This window comes from Synchytrium microbalum, assembly GCF_006535985.1.
Source record: "Synchytrium microbalum strain JEL517 chromosome Unknown SmJEL517_scf0037, whole genome shotgun sequence".
Taxonomy (NCBI): domain Eukaryota; kingdom Fungi; phylum Chytridiomycota; class Chytridiomycetes; order Synchytriales; family Synchytriaceae; genus Synchytrium; species Synchytrium microbalum.
Genome location: NW_022158386.1, coordinates 107,697 through 125,266, shown reverse-complemented (window position 1 = coordinate 125,266; position 17,570 = coordinate 107,697). Strand labels below are relative to the sequence as shown.

The window sequence follows — 17,570 nt, the reverse complement described above, 5'->3', positions numbered from 1 at the left end:
AACGTCAAAATGGTGTATCATTCACTAATTTCGCACCGTAAATTCAACAACAGATGGACCAGCTTCTCGTACCCAATATCAACCGCCAGCCGATCTAGTGGGAAAGAAAACTTGTAGGTGCTGTTCGATTCAATATTTGAAACACAACTAAAACACTTACACGTTCTGAGATTCTCAAACAATCGAAGCAAAAGTACAACCATATTAAACGCCAAGAAATCCAGTATCAGCGTTACCCAAAACAAGAACTTTCGATACGACGGATCCATAAATATCGAGACGGTTATTGGGATAGATGCCAGAATGACTCCAAGACTTTTGGAATGTAGGAAGCCAGCATATCCGGGCATCGTTAACGCTGTTGATGAGAATGCTAAGGAGTCTATGTATGACAAAAAACCGTTACATTCTCTTTCAAAGCATGTGTTTCAACCCAGTACAACAACTTACGGAGTCCACGAATAATCAAGAACGTAACAACAAACACATTCGCCGTATTCTCCGCCACATTCTCATTCCACACATTCGCAGCATTAATACCCATCCCAGACACAAGTATCATCGACACAAAGATATAAATCCTCGTCGTCAACCCTGGTGCAGTCAGCCGATTCAGCGTATCCTGAATAAGTATCCACGCAAGCCACACAATCCAAAACGTAAGCACGAATTCATGTATCCTGTTTGCAGACAGTGCCACATCCCCGATCTTGAGCAGGTCGTCGACTCGTGTAATGACAGCAGAAAAGAAGAGATCTATGAATAGTTCCGACCATGCCACCTCTCGTTCTTTGCGTGGGCGGTACAGGCGTTCTTGGATGAAGAATTGGCGCGCGATTGGTAGAGCTAGGAGTGGATGTGGCTAAAAGAAGCATGTGTTAGTCGACATAACGTTGAAGTACTTGTTAAAAAATCAGCGAAAGGACATTAAGGTGTTCAAAATGAAGTGAAGATCGGTTGATACGTATCGGCAGAATGGATATAAACAACACAATTAGCAGTCCACCCACAGGAAGCACAAGCTTTTGTATCGTAAACCTCCACAAAAACCTGCTGCTTCAACCACACACACCAGGAACAGATAGCAATACATACCCTCTTAGCCTCATAGAGCGCATCAAAGAAGGCAGGATGAACGTCCAGCCTCCCAAATTGAAGACTCTGTAAAACACAACCAACAGCGTGTTATGATCACCCGAACTGAAATGTCGACCAATGTGATTCAACGCATACCGGAGTAACATATTCCGAGGCAGAACCTGGTGCGTCCCACATAATTACTCTTCCCTGAGTCCCTGGAACTGGAGTCATTGTAGCATGTAATCCATATTTTTCACCTTCGAAACTTAGTTTGCTTCGTGCGGATGCATTGTCCAAATTGGAATCCAGATCAGTGGTATGTGGGATTGACAGTGTAAGGCCCTCATCGGCTGTGTACTGCTCTTGCCTGGCTTCCTCCATCGCCCTTGCAGCAATTACAATTCTTCACCGAAGTACCAGAAAATAGCGAAGAGAACAAACGCCTTAACATATTTTGTATGACTACAAGTGTTTGTATTTGAATATTTGTCATGCAATTATAGCTTATAACATGACCCCTTTTCAACGGCGGTAGTAGGCACGCTACGAAGGAAAAACGACACGTCAGCAAACTCTTGAGAAACAGTTATATCATTCGATGCATACCTTAAAGTTGAAATGTAACTGTAACACACCACGATCAAAAGAGGACTTGAATCCCTTCTTATGAGAATGCTCCCATTCTCGATTGACTATTCGGAATGCAATATCCTCATATGGTGGTCCAGCAATGAATCGTATGAGTGCTGTATCAGGCCATCCTGCATCTCGTTCAATCTTGTATGTGGGTGCTTTACCACGATCAATAAGGTCGGGATAAAATATGTTGAATTTATATCCTTGAACGACTTTGGGTGGTGGATTGTCTGGGTCATAATGCGTTTGATTGTACTTGTTCCATTCAAAGCCTGCTTGCACACGATTAAAGTATCGTGGTTTACGTGGTCGGTATTTGTCTTGCCATGTATACGCCTAAAGGGATGAAAATTTGTTGAGCAGTGAAACAATTATGGAGCAAAAACAGCTCCTCCGTGATATCGATTGCTCAACAAGCACAGTGCAACACACCGCCACGACATAGAATACAAGTTACCCCCAAATTTACCTGAGTAGAGAGATCCACCTCGTCACTCGTCCCAAACGCAACCTCATCAGACTCCATAGCCTCAGAAGCCTTGGCAACAAACAGCTCCTCAGCACTCATATTCGGTCTCTCGACAGGCTTAGCCATCTTGAGTACAGACGACAACGGTATAACCTGTTTATGATTATTCAATACTCGTTGTCGAGCTTCATGCAGCTCTTGAGCATCTTGCTCGGGTGTATATACAGGTAATTGTCGATCATCACGAGATAGTTCGTGTGGTGGTGGTGACATTCGTGGATTATATTCTTCATTTAGGTTGGCGTCATCTTCTTCGTCTTCTATGGCTTGCTGTATTCGTACATTGGAAGATGATGAAGCTGCAGCTACGGTTTGCTCTTCATCATCATCACCTTCCTTGTCATCGTTATTACTGTTATTCAACCCACTACTAACCAGAGATTCTCGGAATGTACGACGATTCTTTGCTAATTCGGCTCGTACTTCTTCAGCTTGTTCCAACTGTCTCTTTCGAAGCTGTTCTCGTCTCTTTAGCAACATGGCATAATGAATGTCAGACAGCTTGGTTTTACTACGATTTACTATTATAGCCTTCAATACAGCCTCCCAATACTCGACTTCGATGGTACCACCTTTAGCAAGCGTATCTTCTACTTGTCGTTGCAAGGCAGACAGCTGAGTAGGCGTCTTGTTGGATAGCATATTATTGATTTCAGCCTCTACGTTTTTATCAATGGTCTGTCGAGTAGTGCCTCTAGCTTTCGACAATTCGTCATCACATATAACCATCATGGCTTGCCAAAATGCTTGATTCTCTGCGTTCTTTTCCAGCTCTAGGTATAGTTGAATGTCGGTATGCAAGTCCTCTACTTCCTTTTTATTCAGATTATCAAATATCTTGTATGGTTCATCAGCATCAGGTTCAAGACCCAACGCATCAAACTCTTCCGCAATCTCTGAATCAGAGGCTAGTGATATATTCATGGCGAGCACATCAATAGGTTTAGCTCTACCCTCCTTGATGCGTATCTGTGCCCGAGTTTTAGCCTGTGATAAGTGAAAGTCCTTTTCTCTCTCCTCCCAATCACCCAGTTGAGCACGTTCAGCATCTCTCGCCATCCTAGTCTGCTCTTGTTCTCGTAGCTGCATTTCAATCTCCCGTTCAGCTCTTCTCTTTGTTAATCTCTCTAGCTCAGTCTGCTTTTCTCTCGTCTTGTCGACATCACGACGAGATCGCTCATCACTAGTCATTCCTTGTTTGGCTTCCTTTTCTCGTTTCTTAAACCAAACGAATTTGGAGCCGAGATTCGAGTCGCCGAATGGATTATCTTTGTTGTCGTATCCTAGATTGACACCCATTTGTTCAGCGAATTGGGATTCTTTTTGGAGCTGGTATTCTTCCTTTAGCTTTTTACGTTCTTCCTTCTTTAGTCGATGTTCTTCTGATGTGGATCTATTACGTTTCTTCTTGCTCTTCTTGGATGATGAGCTATAGTGAGGATTGGGTTAATATATGTGTGTGCTTGTGTTCGTAGAGTACTTGATTTTGTGATGTTGGTGCACGTAGCAAAGAGAAACAAGAAGAAACCGGCATCCGAGTCTAGATCCAACATATACAACTGTTCTGCATTACCTGTCTTTATGACTTCTTCCACGATCTTCTTCCTTGTCAGAAGTTGGGCTCACATCTCGTTCACGCTTCCTCTTGTCTGAAGAAGAGTTATTACGGTCGCCACGCTCATCATATGCATCCATACGACTACTACTATATCGGCTTCGACGGTCATCGTCATATCTATCTCGGTCTCTTCCTGACATCTTGTCGATGTTTTGAGGTTTTGAGTCTGGCAGACGCTTCTTCGCCAGAAAACGCGCCCGTTGAGCCGCAAACATAACAACATCTTCTTTTGATTAGCATTTGTAATTCCATTTTCATTTTCTATAGTTCTAATTGTATAACTTAAGCTAATGTTCCATCTAGAAATACAATGAAGGGCTGAAGACAATGTCACGCTTAATCATCTCACTAGCCGCGTCCATCTTCGTATGCAGTGCAACATCACCTATCAACTTTGCGGCACCGCGCACCTCACGACAAGTTTCATCCAACCTCACAATATTGCGCACAATTGATCCCTCCAGAACATCAGTCAACTCTGTAATGTCCTTGAAGGGTGTTCCTTTAGCCCATTCATAAACAACTTGGACTAGTCCAAATTGCAATTTTTCTGGATCTTGTCCCTCGACCTTGAATTCTCGTTGAACATCATACATCTTGTATGCAACATCTAGAATTCGTTCTACTCCCTGATGTTGGATTTTGAAAAAAAAAAGTTGGTCAACACCAAAAAATGACGCTGTTCTATGACAATACCTCATGAAGTCTATCATTCAACTTTGGTTGGAAATCACTCTTCTCTTGGAAAACCAGTGCAGATAACAATGCAACGGTCTCTGCAGGCTCGAAATCTGCAAATGCATTGTCCAATATCAGCTCGGTCAGAATCAATTCATTGGCTGTGTTGATCTACCAAGAAAAAAACAACAACGAGACCAAGTAAATTGGAGCACAGAACCAAGAATGTGAGAGGCGTCTAGCATACTTCACATGCAACACGACCCTTGAGTTGAACAACTCCGTGTTCATCAACATAGTTGAGTGCCTTGAGCACATCCACTCGTTGATGATATTCTGGCAGCATCGCTAGATTCTGATCAGATATCTTGTATGCCAGTTCAGCAATCTTGTATTGTAGCTCCTTTTCTTCGTGAATTATGCCATACTATGTTGAAAAAGACAGAATTAGTGCTCTTGTTTGCGAGACTCAATAGTGCTTTTGACGAACAACAAAACCACAGAACAAAAAATCAAGTGATGCATTTCAAATATGCGATCTTACATGGGCATCCATATCAGCACATTCATTACACTCAAACAGTGGCAACTGCTTCCATAGATCATACTTTTCAGACAAGAGTTCTTGGAAATCCAAGTCCTTGTACTTCGACCAGTCATACTCAGTAGCCTCCCCTGCAGAGTTTCAAAAATAAAAACAACGTTAAAAAAGCTGACAGGCGTACCTACTGTATGACAAACGGACAGAGCCCTGTTAATCCGATTACCTGCCAATTTATATTTCTGAGCTTCTTCATACAATTTGAACGCTGTACGTTCCATTTCCTCATCATCATTCTTCTTGACAATCAAGTCTACATCAATATCCTAAATATACCACAACAGGCGTCTATGAGTGTGAAAAAACAAGAGTTCCTAGAAACTGGATAGGACTGTACCTTGATGAGACTCTTTGTCATAAAACTGATATCAGCATGAGTAATAATCATTTTCTCATATGATACTTTATCTCCTTCTGGTATTCTCAATCGGGCTGCTGGTAATGGTCCTGTACCTACTCGCGAAGAGAGTGTGAGTTGCTGACATATGACTTGATATCATCAATCCTTTCCTTCTCCAACAATCACACCTTTAGTCTTTTTCACTCCTTCTTCATCACCAGAATCTTCGGTCAACACCAACACAAAGTAATTCTTGACTTCAGAAGATCCGGTCACCATAGACTTGAATCGAGGATCATTGGTTGATGGAGCATTCATCAGGATGACACCAAGTTCATGGCGATGGAACTAAGTAAAAAAGGGATGTTAGAAAACGTAAGATTCTTTGTACCAATACGACCGATCCGCCCTGAATGAATAACTCACTGGATTGTTGAGCACAACAACACGTCCAGGAATAAGCACTTTAGCACCCATAGGACTCTTCATAACTCGCTCTCTCACTTCTTCATTGATTCTCATAATCCGTGAAGAATGATCATAATACTTGCTCAAATCTCTCGAGCATATGGGACATGGAAGAGTAGGTATACCAGCCAAGATCTTTTGAGCTTCCTCAAAATCTCGTTGTCGTTGTGGTAATTGTTGTTGACCAGCATTTTCGGAAAAGGAGCTTCGAATCATATCTTCAACTCGTAGCACCTGTACTCTCAAGAGATTGAGAATCATGTTGTATGTTAGGCGGAATTGGGATTCGAGTTTTGTTGGTGTTCCAAGTATCATTTGTTTTAGTGAGAGTTCCTAACAGATGTATGTCTATATGTGTTAACATTGATGATTCCACCAATTTTGCGTCGTTCTGTCTGCAGCTTACACTGGGCATCTCATCATTCACCACAATCAGCACAACGCCAGTCTCATCGAGGCCTCGACGACCAGCGCGACCAGACATTTGAGTATACTCTCCAGGCATGAGGTTTCTAAATTCACGACCATCATGTTTTCGTGTTGATGAAAAGACAACACACCTAGCTGGTGCATTCACACCCATAGCAAACGTCTCGGTAGCAAACAGAACCTTGACGAGACCTCTGGTGAATAGAATTTCGACCATCTAAGTTAGTAGCAGAGATTGCTGATAGCTTCAATATCAAGTTGATATTCATAGTAACAAGTAGCCAGAATTTCCTTTACCTCCTTGATGATTGGAAGCAACCCCGAATGATGCACTGCTATTCCGCGGGACAGCAATTCACGTGTTCTCAGAACTTGAGGAAGCTCCTTGTCGGTTCCTATAAACAAATGATAAATACTCAAGGATGACGTGAATACCCAAGTATGGTCGTGATACCTTTCAGGTTTTCCAGGCACCGTTCAATAAACACATGAATCTCACTCTTCTCAGCTGACCCTGAAGTCAAATCTATATTACTCAACATTTCAGCAAACTCTTCAACCTTCTTTCGAGAAAAGACAAAGACTATGGCTGGTAGCAATTCCTTCTTTTTCAATAGTCCACCAATCAGATGTGTATACAATTGACGATCCTACGAGCAAAAGAATACATTTAACAAAAGCTTTTAAAATACCTAGTGAAGACTCACTGAAGTTGGAGTAGGACCACGCGATGACATGGCACCACTTCCAGCACTATAGCCACCTCGACCTCGAACTTGAGCGGCACCACCACGACCTTGCTGCTGCTGTTGGCCTCCTCTTGCACCCCCTCGTCCACCACGCTGTTGTTGACCTCCTCTACCACCGTCTCCACGACCAGTAGGAACTTCGGGCTTTTTAGGTGGTGGTGGAGGGTTGATGATATCATTTGCCGCCTTCCATCTGTGGAAAGACATGAAAAGTATGATCAATTGATAAACGGTACCGCATTGACTCCTTCCTTCTCATACCCAGCATTGATGAATTTCTTATCAGGACCAACAATCTTGTAAGTTTCCTTCTTGACATACAAGAAGTGTTCTAACGGTACTGGTCGTTTGGGAGTTGATATGACGAATACATTCTTTTGTTTCGTGCGTCTAAAATATCAAGTCAGCAACAACGACAACAAAAGAACACGTCACGAATAGCATGACATACCCTAGCCATTCAGCAAACTCTCGTGTATTTGGGACTGTAGCTGAGAGCAATATCATCGTGACGGTTGGAGGTAGCATTATGATGACTTCTTCCCAAACAACGCCACGCTAATTGGTCCAAAGCGTCACGTCAGGTTCAACCACAGATTCATTTTCCGAGTTACCTCAATATCATTGATATAATGAACTTCATCAAACACAACAAACTCCACATCCCGTATCAGATCCGCTCCACGGTACAGCATACTTCTCAGAATTTCAGTAGTCATGACCAGACATTTTGCTTCCGCGTTGATTTGAACATCACCTGTTAATATACCGACATCTTCAAACTTTGTACGGAAATCACGAAACTTTTGATTCGAAAGAGCTTTGATGGGAGATGTGTAGAGTGTCCTGCGTCAAAAATTGTAGGTTGGGATTCACTCAATAGCGGCATGCGTAGCTTTTCGAACATCACACCTCGTATGATGCTTCTTTGCCAAAGCAATAGCATATTCAGCAACAACAGTCTTTCCAGCAGATGTGTGAGCTGCTACTAGCACGGATTCTCCTCTCTCCAGATGGTAAACAGCATGCTTTTGAAAGTCATCCAGTTCAAACGGGAACTAGGATTACGTGGTCAGACAAAGGACTGGATGCAAGTGACACGTCAAATGCAAAAGAATAAGGCGCATACCTGCAATACCAGCTCTGGAACTAGCTCATTGAACTCAGTGAATGGAGCGTTGATGTCAACCATTTGAGCCCAAGATTTCTCCTTTTCTTTGATGGGAGCAGGTATATGAGGAGCCTGGTAAACATAAAATACACGTCAGAACATGAGGAAAAATAGTTCCGACATATTCAACATGTTCAGTTCATACACTCGTCAAGTCATTCTTCTCTATTTTCAGACCCGACAGGCTCTCTTCGATTTCATCCAAATCTTCATCAGGACCGAAAATGTCTTCATCATCGTAACTGTTGGCAATCCTTTGGACGTTCATCTTTAGCAAGCTGGTACGTCTCGAAATCTATAATTGTTTGTGATGTTTGGAATGGTGCAAGGTTTCGTCACTGAACGTGTTGTTGGGGAGGAGAAGCTCACAAATATTGTCGATATATGACCAAAACATTCACATCTGATTGGACCTGCTCCAAATCTTTATTGTTGGGGCGTGATACGTTTGATTAAAATTTTAAACGATGCTCCACTAGATGGCTCCAGCCGAACTTTTGGAAGTCCAAATACCTACGGACGTGATACACGTTATACTCTCATTCCTCCAGGAAGACCACAAATCGCTATACTCTTCCTCACTCGTCTCGAAGGAAGTGAATGAATGTGCAGTCCCATTACTTTATCGTTCTGTATCGATGAATAGTCAAGCCCATATCCAATCTGTGACCGCAATGCTGAATAATGGCACAACCTACAACCAACTTGCCCTGTCGCATGTCAAAGAACTCATGATTTCTTGCGAAGGGTAAATCGTCCACACATGATTTCTCTCAGCTTTCTCTTATGAAGATATTAAACCCTTCTTACAATTAGAACTCCTACGGAAATGCTTCCTAAGTGTATTAATCTCAGCTCTCTACATTGGCACGAGTCATTGAGATCCCATGTGAATCTACTGCCTATTGCCCTCACTACATTCACAGCAATGAGGGTAATACGCTTTTGCTTTGTTGAAGATCTCCAAACTAACGATATCATTGGCCGCATAGTTAAAGTGGGATGACAAGGCTTGGAAGGCTCTAGTCCAACAGTGCCCAAATATCACGTCCCTAAATATTGAACTGAATAGGGATGTCAAGGCCATTCAATACGCATTGGAACATCTGCAGTTGAAGGAATTCAAACTGGAGACTTCAGCCGAGATATCCTTCCCAATCTTCAACATGGCAAGAAGCAATTCGACGCTGGTCAAGCTCTCAATGTCGGGCATGATATTGCCAACGTCGACATTGAAAGATTCTAGTATGGATATATTCCCCAATCTTGAGTCTGTATCTTTCTCCAGTGTAGAGTTTGGGGCTGATGTATTCATGAGACTGCTAGGAAGTACTTCTCGCAGACTTCGAAAAGTGTATATTGAAGATGTGGAAGGAATGTCTCCGGCCGATCTAAGCCGTATAGTCCAACAATCCTCCCGCTTCATCGAGCTACTGGATGTCTTCCCATCCAATAAGACCATTATAGAGGCTCGACTATTCGAACTGGAGTTACCCAAACTATCGTCGTTAAGGTGTAGAACCATAGATGCGGCTCGTGGTGGATTCTTTAGGTTTATGACAGAGAGAGGACACCAATTGAAATCGCTTGTCCTGTTTGGACCAAGAAGCCCTTCGACTCCTACTCCTGAATGTTTGAAAATAGTAAATACCATCGCGTCAACATGCATAAATCTGAGAACACTGCTACTCTACAATGTCCGTATAAGACTGTCCACAGTAAAGGAACTGCTAGTCTCGGCAACGGATCTTCGATATCTCTTTTCCAAGCTGGAACAAGATGAACCGGACGTGGTAAGGCAATTGTATGAAATTGGCAGGGCAAGAGCTAAAGTTTCGAATGTTGTGGTGCTTGTGACAACAACGGGGTTGAATATAGTGGAGATCGAAGCAGCGAGGGCAATGATATTAGACAGTAGCAGAGGGCGAATAGATTGGGCTTTGTAACAGACTCAAACCTTAACCTTTAACATGCTTACGTGCTTGTGTTTATGCAGGGTAATTACATTTTTGGTCGAACCGAAGAGCTGTCTCGGACAATTACCAGTACATGAGCTGACGGGAAGACCTTTGGGGGGACGACAGCGGTCAGCATTTCCTGTAGATGTTGGAAATTGCCGAACGAATGGCATCGATCAGTGCCTCAAGTGTCCGTATTCTCGATTCGCCCCTCCTAGCCTAGACCTTAGTCCATTGTTTACCCAAGTTTTTTTCTCGCTCCGAGCGCACAAGTCTTTTAAAAACGGAACGCAAGACCCCCCAAACTCTAAAGGATGCGTGGATTGCTGACCCCAAAATAAGGCCATCGTAACAGCAAAGCTACTCAGATTATGTTAATCAGCCATCAGTCTCTCGCAAGCATAGTCATTACACAGCAGGAACAGTTTCCCAAGTCACTCTCAGTTATAGCGATACAACCATATAATCAAACACCAATGCAAAGATACAGTCCATTACCACCACAACATAGTAGGCCAGAATCCCCTTCCGTTTCGGCTCCGCCGGGGAGCAATCAGCCCGGCATTCGACATTCGCCTGCCCCCAATGAGTCAATGGAACAGCCAGTTCAACTTACCTATAATGGATATGTAGGAACTACTGCTGAGGCTCTGATCATTATTGAAGCCTGTAGGCTAGGACGTCTTCCAATAGTAGCTGTAAGTCCCTTCACTTCCTTTGTCATCACGTGCGAGCTCTGCAACATGTTTGTCGCACATTTTACTCATCGTCCCATGTTGATGACTGTGCTGTCTAATTTATGTGCAAAGTACACATGTCTACATTTTGTTGTGTATTTTGATTGATTTTTAACTCTCCTGTCGACCTAACTTATTATGTACTCATCATCCCACTTTTTGTCTACTCTAGCGACGCTTGACGGATGGGGAGAGACTAAACTTGATAAAGTCTGGCGCTGTCTTTGTATTCAACGGCACGGCCTCTGGGATAAAACGATGGTGAGTTCTGATCAATGGTGTCATGCAAACCATAAACGACAAATCTCACTATTGTTTCACTACTCTGTTTTGTAGGACCGATTCTCTACAGTGGTATGTATATATTGCTCACATTCCATCAACAACAGGTGGATAACATTGATTCGGCGTGTAGGACTCCGTCACGTGTCTCTGGTGCCTTCCTGGTGTATAGTGAATCGAAGAGCCGCCATGGAATAAAATCTCGCCTGGCTGCAGATGTCAAGGATGATGGGTTGATCAAGAAAACCATTGCTATCACGACTGAAGACAACGTAAAATACCATCTGGTTGCATATCACGCTGAAGCAGACAAACAAACACTCAGGGTGCCTAGTGACGACCCGCTGCTTCGAGATATCCCAGTCCCGGCACAAACATCCAGAATAAGAGAGCGAGAAGGAGGCCCTAGTCAATCACACTCTCAGTCTGGATCTCCGATTGAACACGACCGTCATGCTTTTAGTGCAAGCGAGCCAGTGACACCAGAGTATCAAACGACAGCCGAAGCTAGTCTCTACAGTGGCGACAATAACAGACTACACCAATATAATGCTACGAATTGGCAGTCCATAACATATGATCCCTTAACGCCACCAACCACGGCTCCTCCAGTAGAAAGGAGTCCACATAGAGACCTCCTCTATCCAATACAACTGCCAGCTCAGACACCACGGCTCCGATATCATCCATACTCGCCAACGCAAGTAGGAGCAATCATGAATCCATCAGTGTCACTTCCACCAAATCGCGGCCTCACCAACAATGCAGGCCCCGATGTGGATCAGCAACAGCAAAGGCGTCTATTCTTTGACGATTGGATTAGGAATCGTACTCTTCCTCTACCATGGTCTAGCCCAGCCAGGTCGACCTCATCAGCAATGGTGGTATACGGGCCTCCAGCCTTATTACCCTCATATAACCCGAGTACTTCAGCAGAACGACTACCATCTATAAACTACGTAATGACCAACAGAGCCATGCCGTTGCCTAATAACGATTCTATGTGGCGCCCCACATAACATCTCAAACCAACGCCCTAAATATAATCATCTGATCCAAACACACCAAAACCACACAAAAATATGCCACATATGGGAGCGTAAGTTACAATGTGGCCCGGGTAAATTATATAAATTATGCCTCTGTTGAAGCTGCTCTGTACGAAAATCCACCAACTAGCCAATCAAACACCTCAAATTCATAGTTTATTTTGTATATATATAAATAGTTTTCTCTTCCTGCTGTCAAATAATATCGCGTTAAATGGGCTGAAATACTAGAGAACTATAGTGTTGCGAACTTCATTTGACTTGCAAACCGAACCACTACCAAACTCTGAGAAATTTAGTAGTTAGCATTCTACCGAGAGAGCTTGCTGAGGACTTGAAAATAGGGATGCGACACATATTCTAGATAGGCAGCAAGACGTACGATGAACGTTTTCCTTCTGCTTCTGCTGTGGATATCATGTTCTCCATCGTTAGCGATCTCTAACTCACGTCGTCTTGAGTTGAGGTAACTTTGGAAGTGTTTGATCAACAAAGATCATTATTCAAGCCATTAGCCAGACTGATGCAGATCGCTAACCCTGCTTACTCTATTTAGAGATCAAGTGAAGGAAATGTTCTATCATGGTTGGGACAATTACATGAAATATGGATTTCCTGCTGATGAATTGAATCCACTTACGTGTACTGGACGCAGTAGAGATGATTCGAATCCGAATGCATTGTATGTACGACGAAGAGTTGGGACATGTTTTGGTGGAACTGTCGTGTGAATTCTGAGATGGACAGCAACAGCACGAATTGATCGCTCTGCCCCTGCCAATTTTCATTACGCAAGAGCTGCTTTTGACAACTGTGCTCTTATCAACCTTTTTTTCTGCTACCTAGTAACGTCAACGACGTACTAGCAGGAGTCTCAGTGACATTGATCGACACTTTGGACACATTCGTCGTTATGAACGATCCAGGAAACTTTACTCGTCTTGTAAACCTCGTAATATCTAGGGGTCCCAAACAACTAGACGTTGACTCCCGTGTGCAAGTGTTCGAAACCACAATTCGTATCTTGGGAGGTCTGCTCTCTGCTCATCTCCTCACAACAAACCCAGCTTTTCCCGATTACCGAATCGCTGGATACAATAACGAATTGCTGGCGCTAGCTGAAGAGTTGGGAAAGAAATTGTTGCCAGCTTTTGATGCTTCGCCAACAGGGATTCCGTATGCGCGGGTTAATTTGATGTATGGGGTGCTGCCATGGGAGGTTAACGATACTTGGTTGGTTTCCGAACTTGACTATGCTGAAAGATTGTCCAGATTTTAACTAATTTATTTTCATGTCCTATTAGCACGGCTGGTGCGGGAACGTTGATTTTGGAGTTTGGGATATTGAGTAGGCTGACTGGGAATAAAGTGTTTGAGAGGGTGGCGAAAAAGGCGCTAAGAGCTATATGGGAGAGGAGGTCAAAGTTGGATCTTTGGGGAAATTCGCTTAATATTCAAACTGGGAAGGTAAAACAGCGTGTGGATATGCAATTGAAAGTTTCGTTTTTGCCTTTATCCCTCGCAATAACTAATCGAAAGTTTATAGTGGATTCATGCCATGAGCGGGATTGGGGCTGGCATTGATTCCTGGTACGAATACCTCCTCAAAGCCTACATCTTATTCGGCGACATCGAATACCTAGACATGTTTGAGACAGCCTACGCAGCAGTCCTATCTCACATGCGAGACACGAATGGATTTGTGTACAAGAATGTAAATATGGATAACGGTCAACTGACTACCACATGGGTTGACTCTCTTGCAGCCTTCTTTCCCGGCTTACAGATCCTATACGGAGATATAGAAAACGCGAAAAGACTGCACCACCTCTATTTCTCATTATGGCGACGCTTCAAATCATTGCCTGAACGATTCGATTGGACAGGACGCAGTGCTATTGTGCCACATTATCCGTTACGGCCAGAGCTGATTGAGTCAACGTATATGCTGTATAGAGCTACGAGAGATCCGTTTTATCAACAGGTTGGAGAAGAGATTGTGGATGATTTGAATTCGCTGATGAGGGTAGAGTGTGGGTTTGCTTCATTGTCGGATGTTGTCAGCAAGACTAGAGCTGATAGGTAAAAAATGGATCTGGAACTTCTTTATTCACTCTACTGGTGCTCGTTCTTTGTGTCGCTCTTGGATTATTTACATGTTGGTACATTCTAGGATGGAGTCGTTTTTCTTGTCTGAGACTTTAAAGTATCTGATGCTGCTATTTGATGATGACAATGTGCTTAATCGCATGGATTCCAATTATGTATTTTCAACGGGTGTGTTTGCGTGTCTTTGCTTCACCCGATTGACGCTTCTAGAAGTTGAACCTTGAACCATGTTTCACTTCTTATCAACTCAACATTTTTTCTATAGAGGGCCATATGCTCGTGTTGCCATATATCTATACCAATCCATCATATAATGTAGATAATGATACTCAACCATACCAACCGCAACATATTGAAGGACGGCAACACGAACGAAAGATGACATGCCCAACACCAGAACCTGTACCGCCCTTTTCCTTCCAGAATCAGAGGCTGAAAAGCAAAAGAATGTATCCACCGATACCGATGGAGAAAACGAAAGCCATACATCGGTTTGTGGGATTGCCAGAGGACATGGATCCGATTGTAGATGAAGCTATGTGTAATACGCAAGTTATGCTTTCTCAGCAACCTCTAATGATTCTGAGTGGACAGACCTTTGATGTCAGGTATAAAGACTTCACAGCTGCGATTTTTCTTGCCATTTTTGACCATTTCTGACTCCTTACTATTCAGAGTTGAACCACCACCTGGTGTCAGCGTGCCGCCAGCAAAACTTGTTCGGGTTCGTTGATTTTCTGAATTTTTAACCCTCACCAATACTAACGCATTCATATCATCTAGTTCTCATACGGTTTTGCCACGGCAAGTGTAGCAGGCCTTCATTTGAAGATTGAGCTAGACATTGCGTCTCCAGATGCATTCATAATAACATCCGTAACAGAACCAGCAAAACCGCAAACAAGTCAAATCATCAAAGCAGGACAAGTGATTAGAGCTCCCAAATTCGGCATGGCGTTTTTACAGCACAATTATTCCAGTATTGTGCAGCATCCACCTGTTGTAAACATTTCGTTATATCTAGAAGGCAGGCAGTATTTCGCACTGCTAGCTGCCTTTGGACGTGATGTAGCGCCAGGTGAATGGATGGATGTTGTTTTACAGCCGTTATTAGATGCACATGGTGTGCTATGGGATGGATGTGCAGAATACAAGGATATGGATGTCGCAGGTCGAGTTCCACTCGTGCTACGAGGCCAATGCACATTTGCAGACAAGGCCACATTTGCTCAACGTGCAGGTGCAACAGCCCTACTAGTAATAGCACGAGATAATCGCCCGTTCACCATGTCTGGAAGCAGCAACGCCGAAATCGACGGGTCTATAGATATACCTGTTGCAATGCTAGGCATTCCGTTTCTACGACACGTTTTATCGCTAGATATCGATTCTGTGGATGCGATTATATGTGGACCGAGACTTAATGCTGATATAGAGTGTGGAATCACGATAGAAGAGGAGGCACATCTGGGGACGTTGTATAAGGCTGATACGATGATTCAATTTTCAAATCTGCCTGTGAGGAATATGGATGTTGTTTGGGGATTGTCGGGGCGTGAACGGCGTGTGCTGAAATCTGGGAGGGTGTTGGCGAATGGTATAAATGGTGTTTTGGATAAAGGTCAAGGCATCGGTTGTGCTGGAGGATCCGTGAAAGAGGGACTTTGTTGCAGAGATCTTGTTGGATTGGAAGTTGGGAGAATGGGACCGTGCAAGACTTCATATGTGAGACATAATGTTCGGCGAGTTCGAGCACTAGCGCGTATGGAAGAACGGGGTTTGGGGCCAGTTAGAAGTATATCTTGGATGTCATGGCTGTTTCCCTAGAAGAGTAGTATACGAAAAACCAGCATAATAATGTAACTTATAGTAAACACTTTGCATTTTTGCAGTATATGAGTGTGTCTATATTAAGTGATTTGCCTTCTAATCGTCAAACTTCATTAACGAGTAGATTGGAGCGTCTAGCTTACTGGAACCTTTTAGAGCAGTCAATTCGATAAAGAAGAGGTATTCAATTACTTTTCCACCAAATAGTTTGACTAGCTCGCCTGCAGCTTTAGCGGATCCTCCGGTTGCTATAGTGAAAAATAGTGAGTAAGTATAGCAATATGTCCTTTTTTTGTGCTCATTTTGTACGAAGTGATCTCTTACCAATCAAATCATCGAGAATGAGTACAGATTGTCCTGGCTTGATGGAATCTTCTTGCATTTCAAAGAAATCCTGTGTTCCACGTTAGCATCGTGTTGCACGACGCAAAATGAAACAGTGAGAAACGTCATGAAGACATACCGTTCCGTACTCCTTTTCATATCCCACAGAGCGAGTAGCACCAGGCAATTTACCTTGTTTCCGTACTGGGACAAAAGCAGCGCCGATTCTCATTGCAATGGTAGGGCCTAGTATGGTGTTATGAGAACACGTCTGTAATAGCTTTCGTGCCAACGATGTTTTATTAGTTACCAATGAGGAATCCACGTGCATCAAGACCTATATACACAGGAAAGTTAGCATTGGATGATACATGCTAACACTGTTGGTGCTTACCAACAACCACGTCGACTTTTCCCAATGAGGATGTGATGTGATGGGTAATATGCGTCACGAGCATCTGGAAGAGTGAGGTTCAGTATAATGTGTGATTTGAACGTTAAGAGACAGCGAGACTGACTTCAACAGCGAGAGGATCCAAAAAGATGGGGAAGATGTCTGTTGGAGCAGGATGTGAGATAAGCTTCATCATCCAACACAAACAGGCAACAAGGAACGAAAAGAAACGATGGGGTAGCAGCTTGTAAGCAGTACAATTTACCTTGGAACATGATTCCCTAAAGCGAAGGGATGCGTCAGAACACATCTTGCCGACACAAGAAATCACGAAGGCTCTGTTGACATACCTTTTTAGGGAAATCAGGAATGGATCTCAGCATGGATTTGAGCTTAGCAAGGTCAGCCATCTTGTCAGAAGTGATGCGGTTCTCGTTCGCAAAATGAAGTTTGAAAATTTGTGAGGATGAGGAGAGAGTTGATGATGAGCGCAGGTTGAGGTAACAGGCTGGAATATCGTTCTATACGCGTTCTGGACTCTGAAAACTGAAAACTTGCAATAGATATAGAATCGTCGTTCAAGATTGA

The 17,570-nt window shown here is 43.3% G+C and overlaps 4 protein-coding genes across 4 annotated transcripts; 1 reads left to right on the top strand and 3 right to left on the bottom strand.

The window, feature by feature from the left end:
* Nucleotides 1-1,602: 1,602 nt before the first annotated feature.
* On the bottom strand, nucleotides 1,603-4,003 carry SmJEL517_g04859 (uncharacterized protein; the record flags this gene model as incomplete). Its single annotated transcript, XM_031170787.1, has 4 exons — nucleotides 1,603-1,623; nucleotides 1,687-2,052; nucleotides 2,186-3,674; nucleotides 3,819-4,003. 4 exons carry the CDS (start codon nucleotides 4,001-4,003, stop codon nucleotides 1,603-1,605), a joined length of 2,061 nt encoding a protein of 686 aa, XP_031023224.1.
* Nucleotides 4,004-4,162: 159 nt separating this feature from the next.
* SmJEL517_g04858 (uncharacterized protein) lies at nucleotides 4,163-8,567 on the bottom strand (the record flags this gene model as incomplete). Its single annotated transcript, XM_031170786.1, has 18 exons — nucleotides 4,163-4,492; nucleotides 4,560-4,712; nucleotides 4,789-4,968; nucleotides 5,086-5,216; nucleotides 5,309-5,408; nucleotides 5,480-5,595; nucleotides 5,671-5,830; nucleotides 5,909-6,283; nucleotides 6,357-6,596; nucleotides 6,677-6,774; nucleotides 6,834-7,029; nucleotides 7,087-7,321; nucleotides 7,390-7,518; nucleotides 7,580-7,686; nucleotides 7,743-7,974; nucleotides 8,041-8,186; nucleotides 8,258-8,371; nucleotides 8,445-8,567. The coding sequence occupies 18 exons, from the start codon at nucleotides 8,565-8,567 to the stop codon at nucleotides 4,163-4,165; spliced, it is 3,165 nt and encodes a 1,054-aa protein (XP_031023223.1).
* Nucleotides 8,568-8,778: 211 nt separating this feature from the next.
* On the top strand, nucleotides 8,779-16,261 carry SmJEL517_g04857 (uncharacterized protein; the record flags this gene model as incomplete). Its single annotated transcript, XM_031170785.1, has 15 exons — nucleotides 8,779-9,047; nucleotides 9,116-9,233; nucleotides 9,292-10,092; nucleotides 10,647-10,955; nucleotides 11,167-11,255; nucleotides 11,331-11,348; nucleotides 11,410-12,279; nucleotides 12,882-13,007; nucleotides 13,172-13,558; nucleotides 13,630-13,792; nucleotides 13,872-14,407; nucleotides 14,499-14,602; nucleotides 14,700-15,042; nucleotides 15,110-15,158; nucleotides 15,218-16,261. The coding sequence occupies 15 exons, from the start codon at nucleotides 8,779-8,781 to the stop codon at nucleotides 16,259-16,261; spliced, it is 5,226 nt and encodes a 1,741-aa protein (XP_031023263.1).
* A 99-nt stretch (nucleotides 16,262-16,360) lies between these two features.
* SmJEL517_g04856 (adenine phosphoribosyltransferase) lies at nucleotides 16,361-17,392 on the bottom strand (the record flags this gene model as incomplete). The annotated part of the gene is made up of 8 exons (XM_031170784.1): nucleotides 16,361-16,512; nucleotides 16,589-16,658; nucleotides 16,728-16,834; nucleotides 16,899-16,925; nucleotides 16,983-17,046; nucleotides 17,107-17,144; nucleotides 17,248-17,263; nucleotides 17,333-17,392. 8 exons carry the CDS (start codon nucleotides 17,390-17,392, stop codon nucleotides 16,361-16,363), a joined length of 534 nt encoding a protein of 177 aa, XP_031023218.1.
* Between the last annotated feature and the right edge of the window lie 178 nt (nucleotides 17,393-17,570).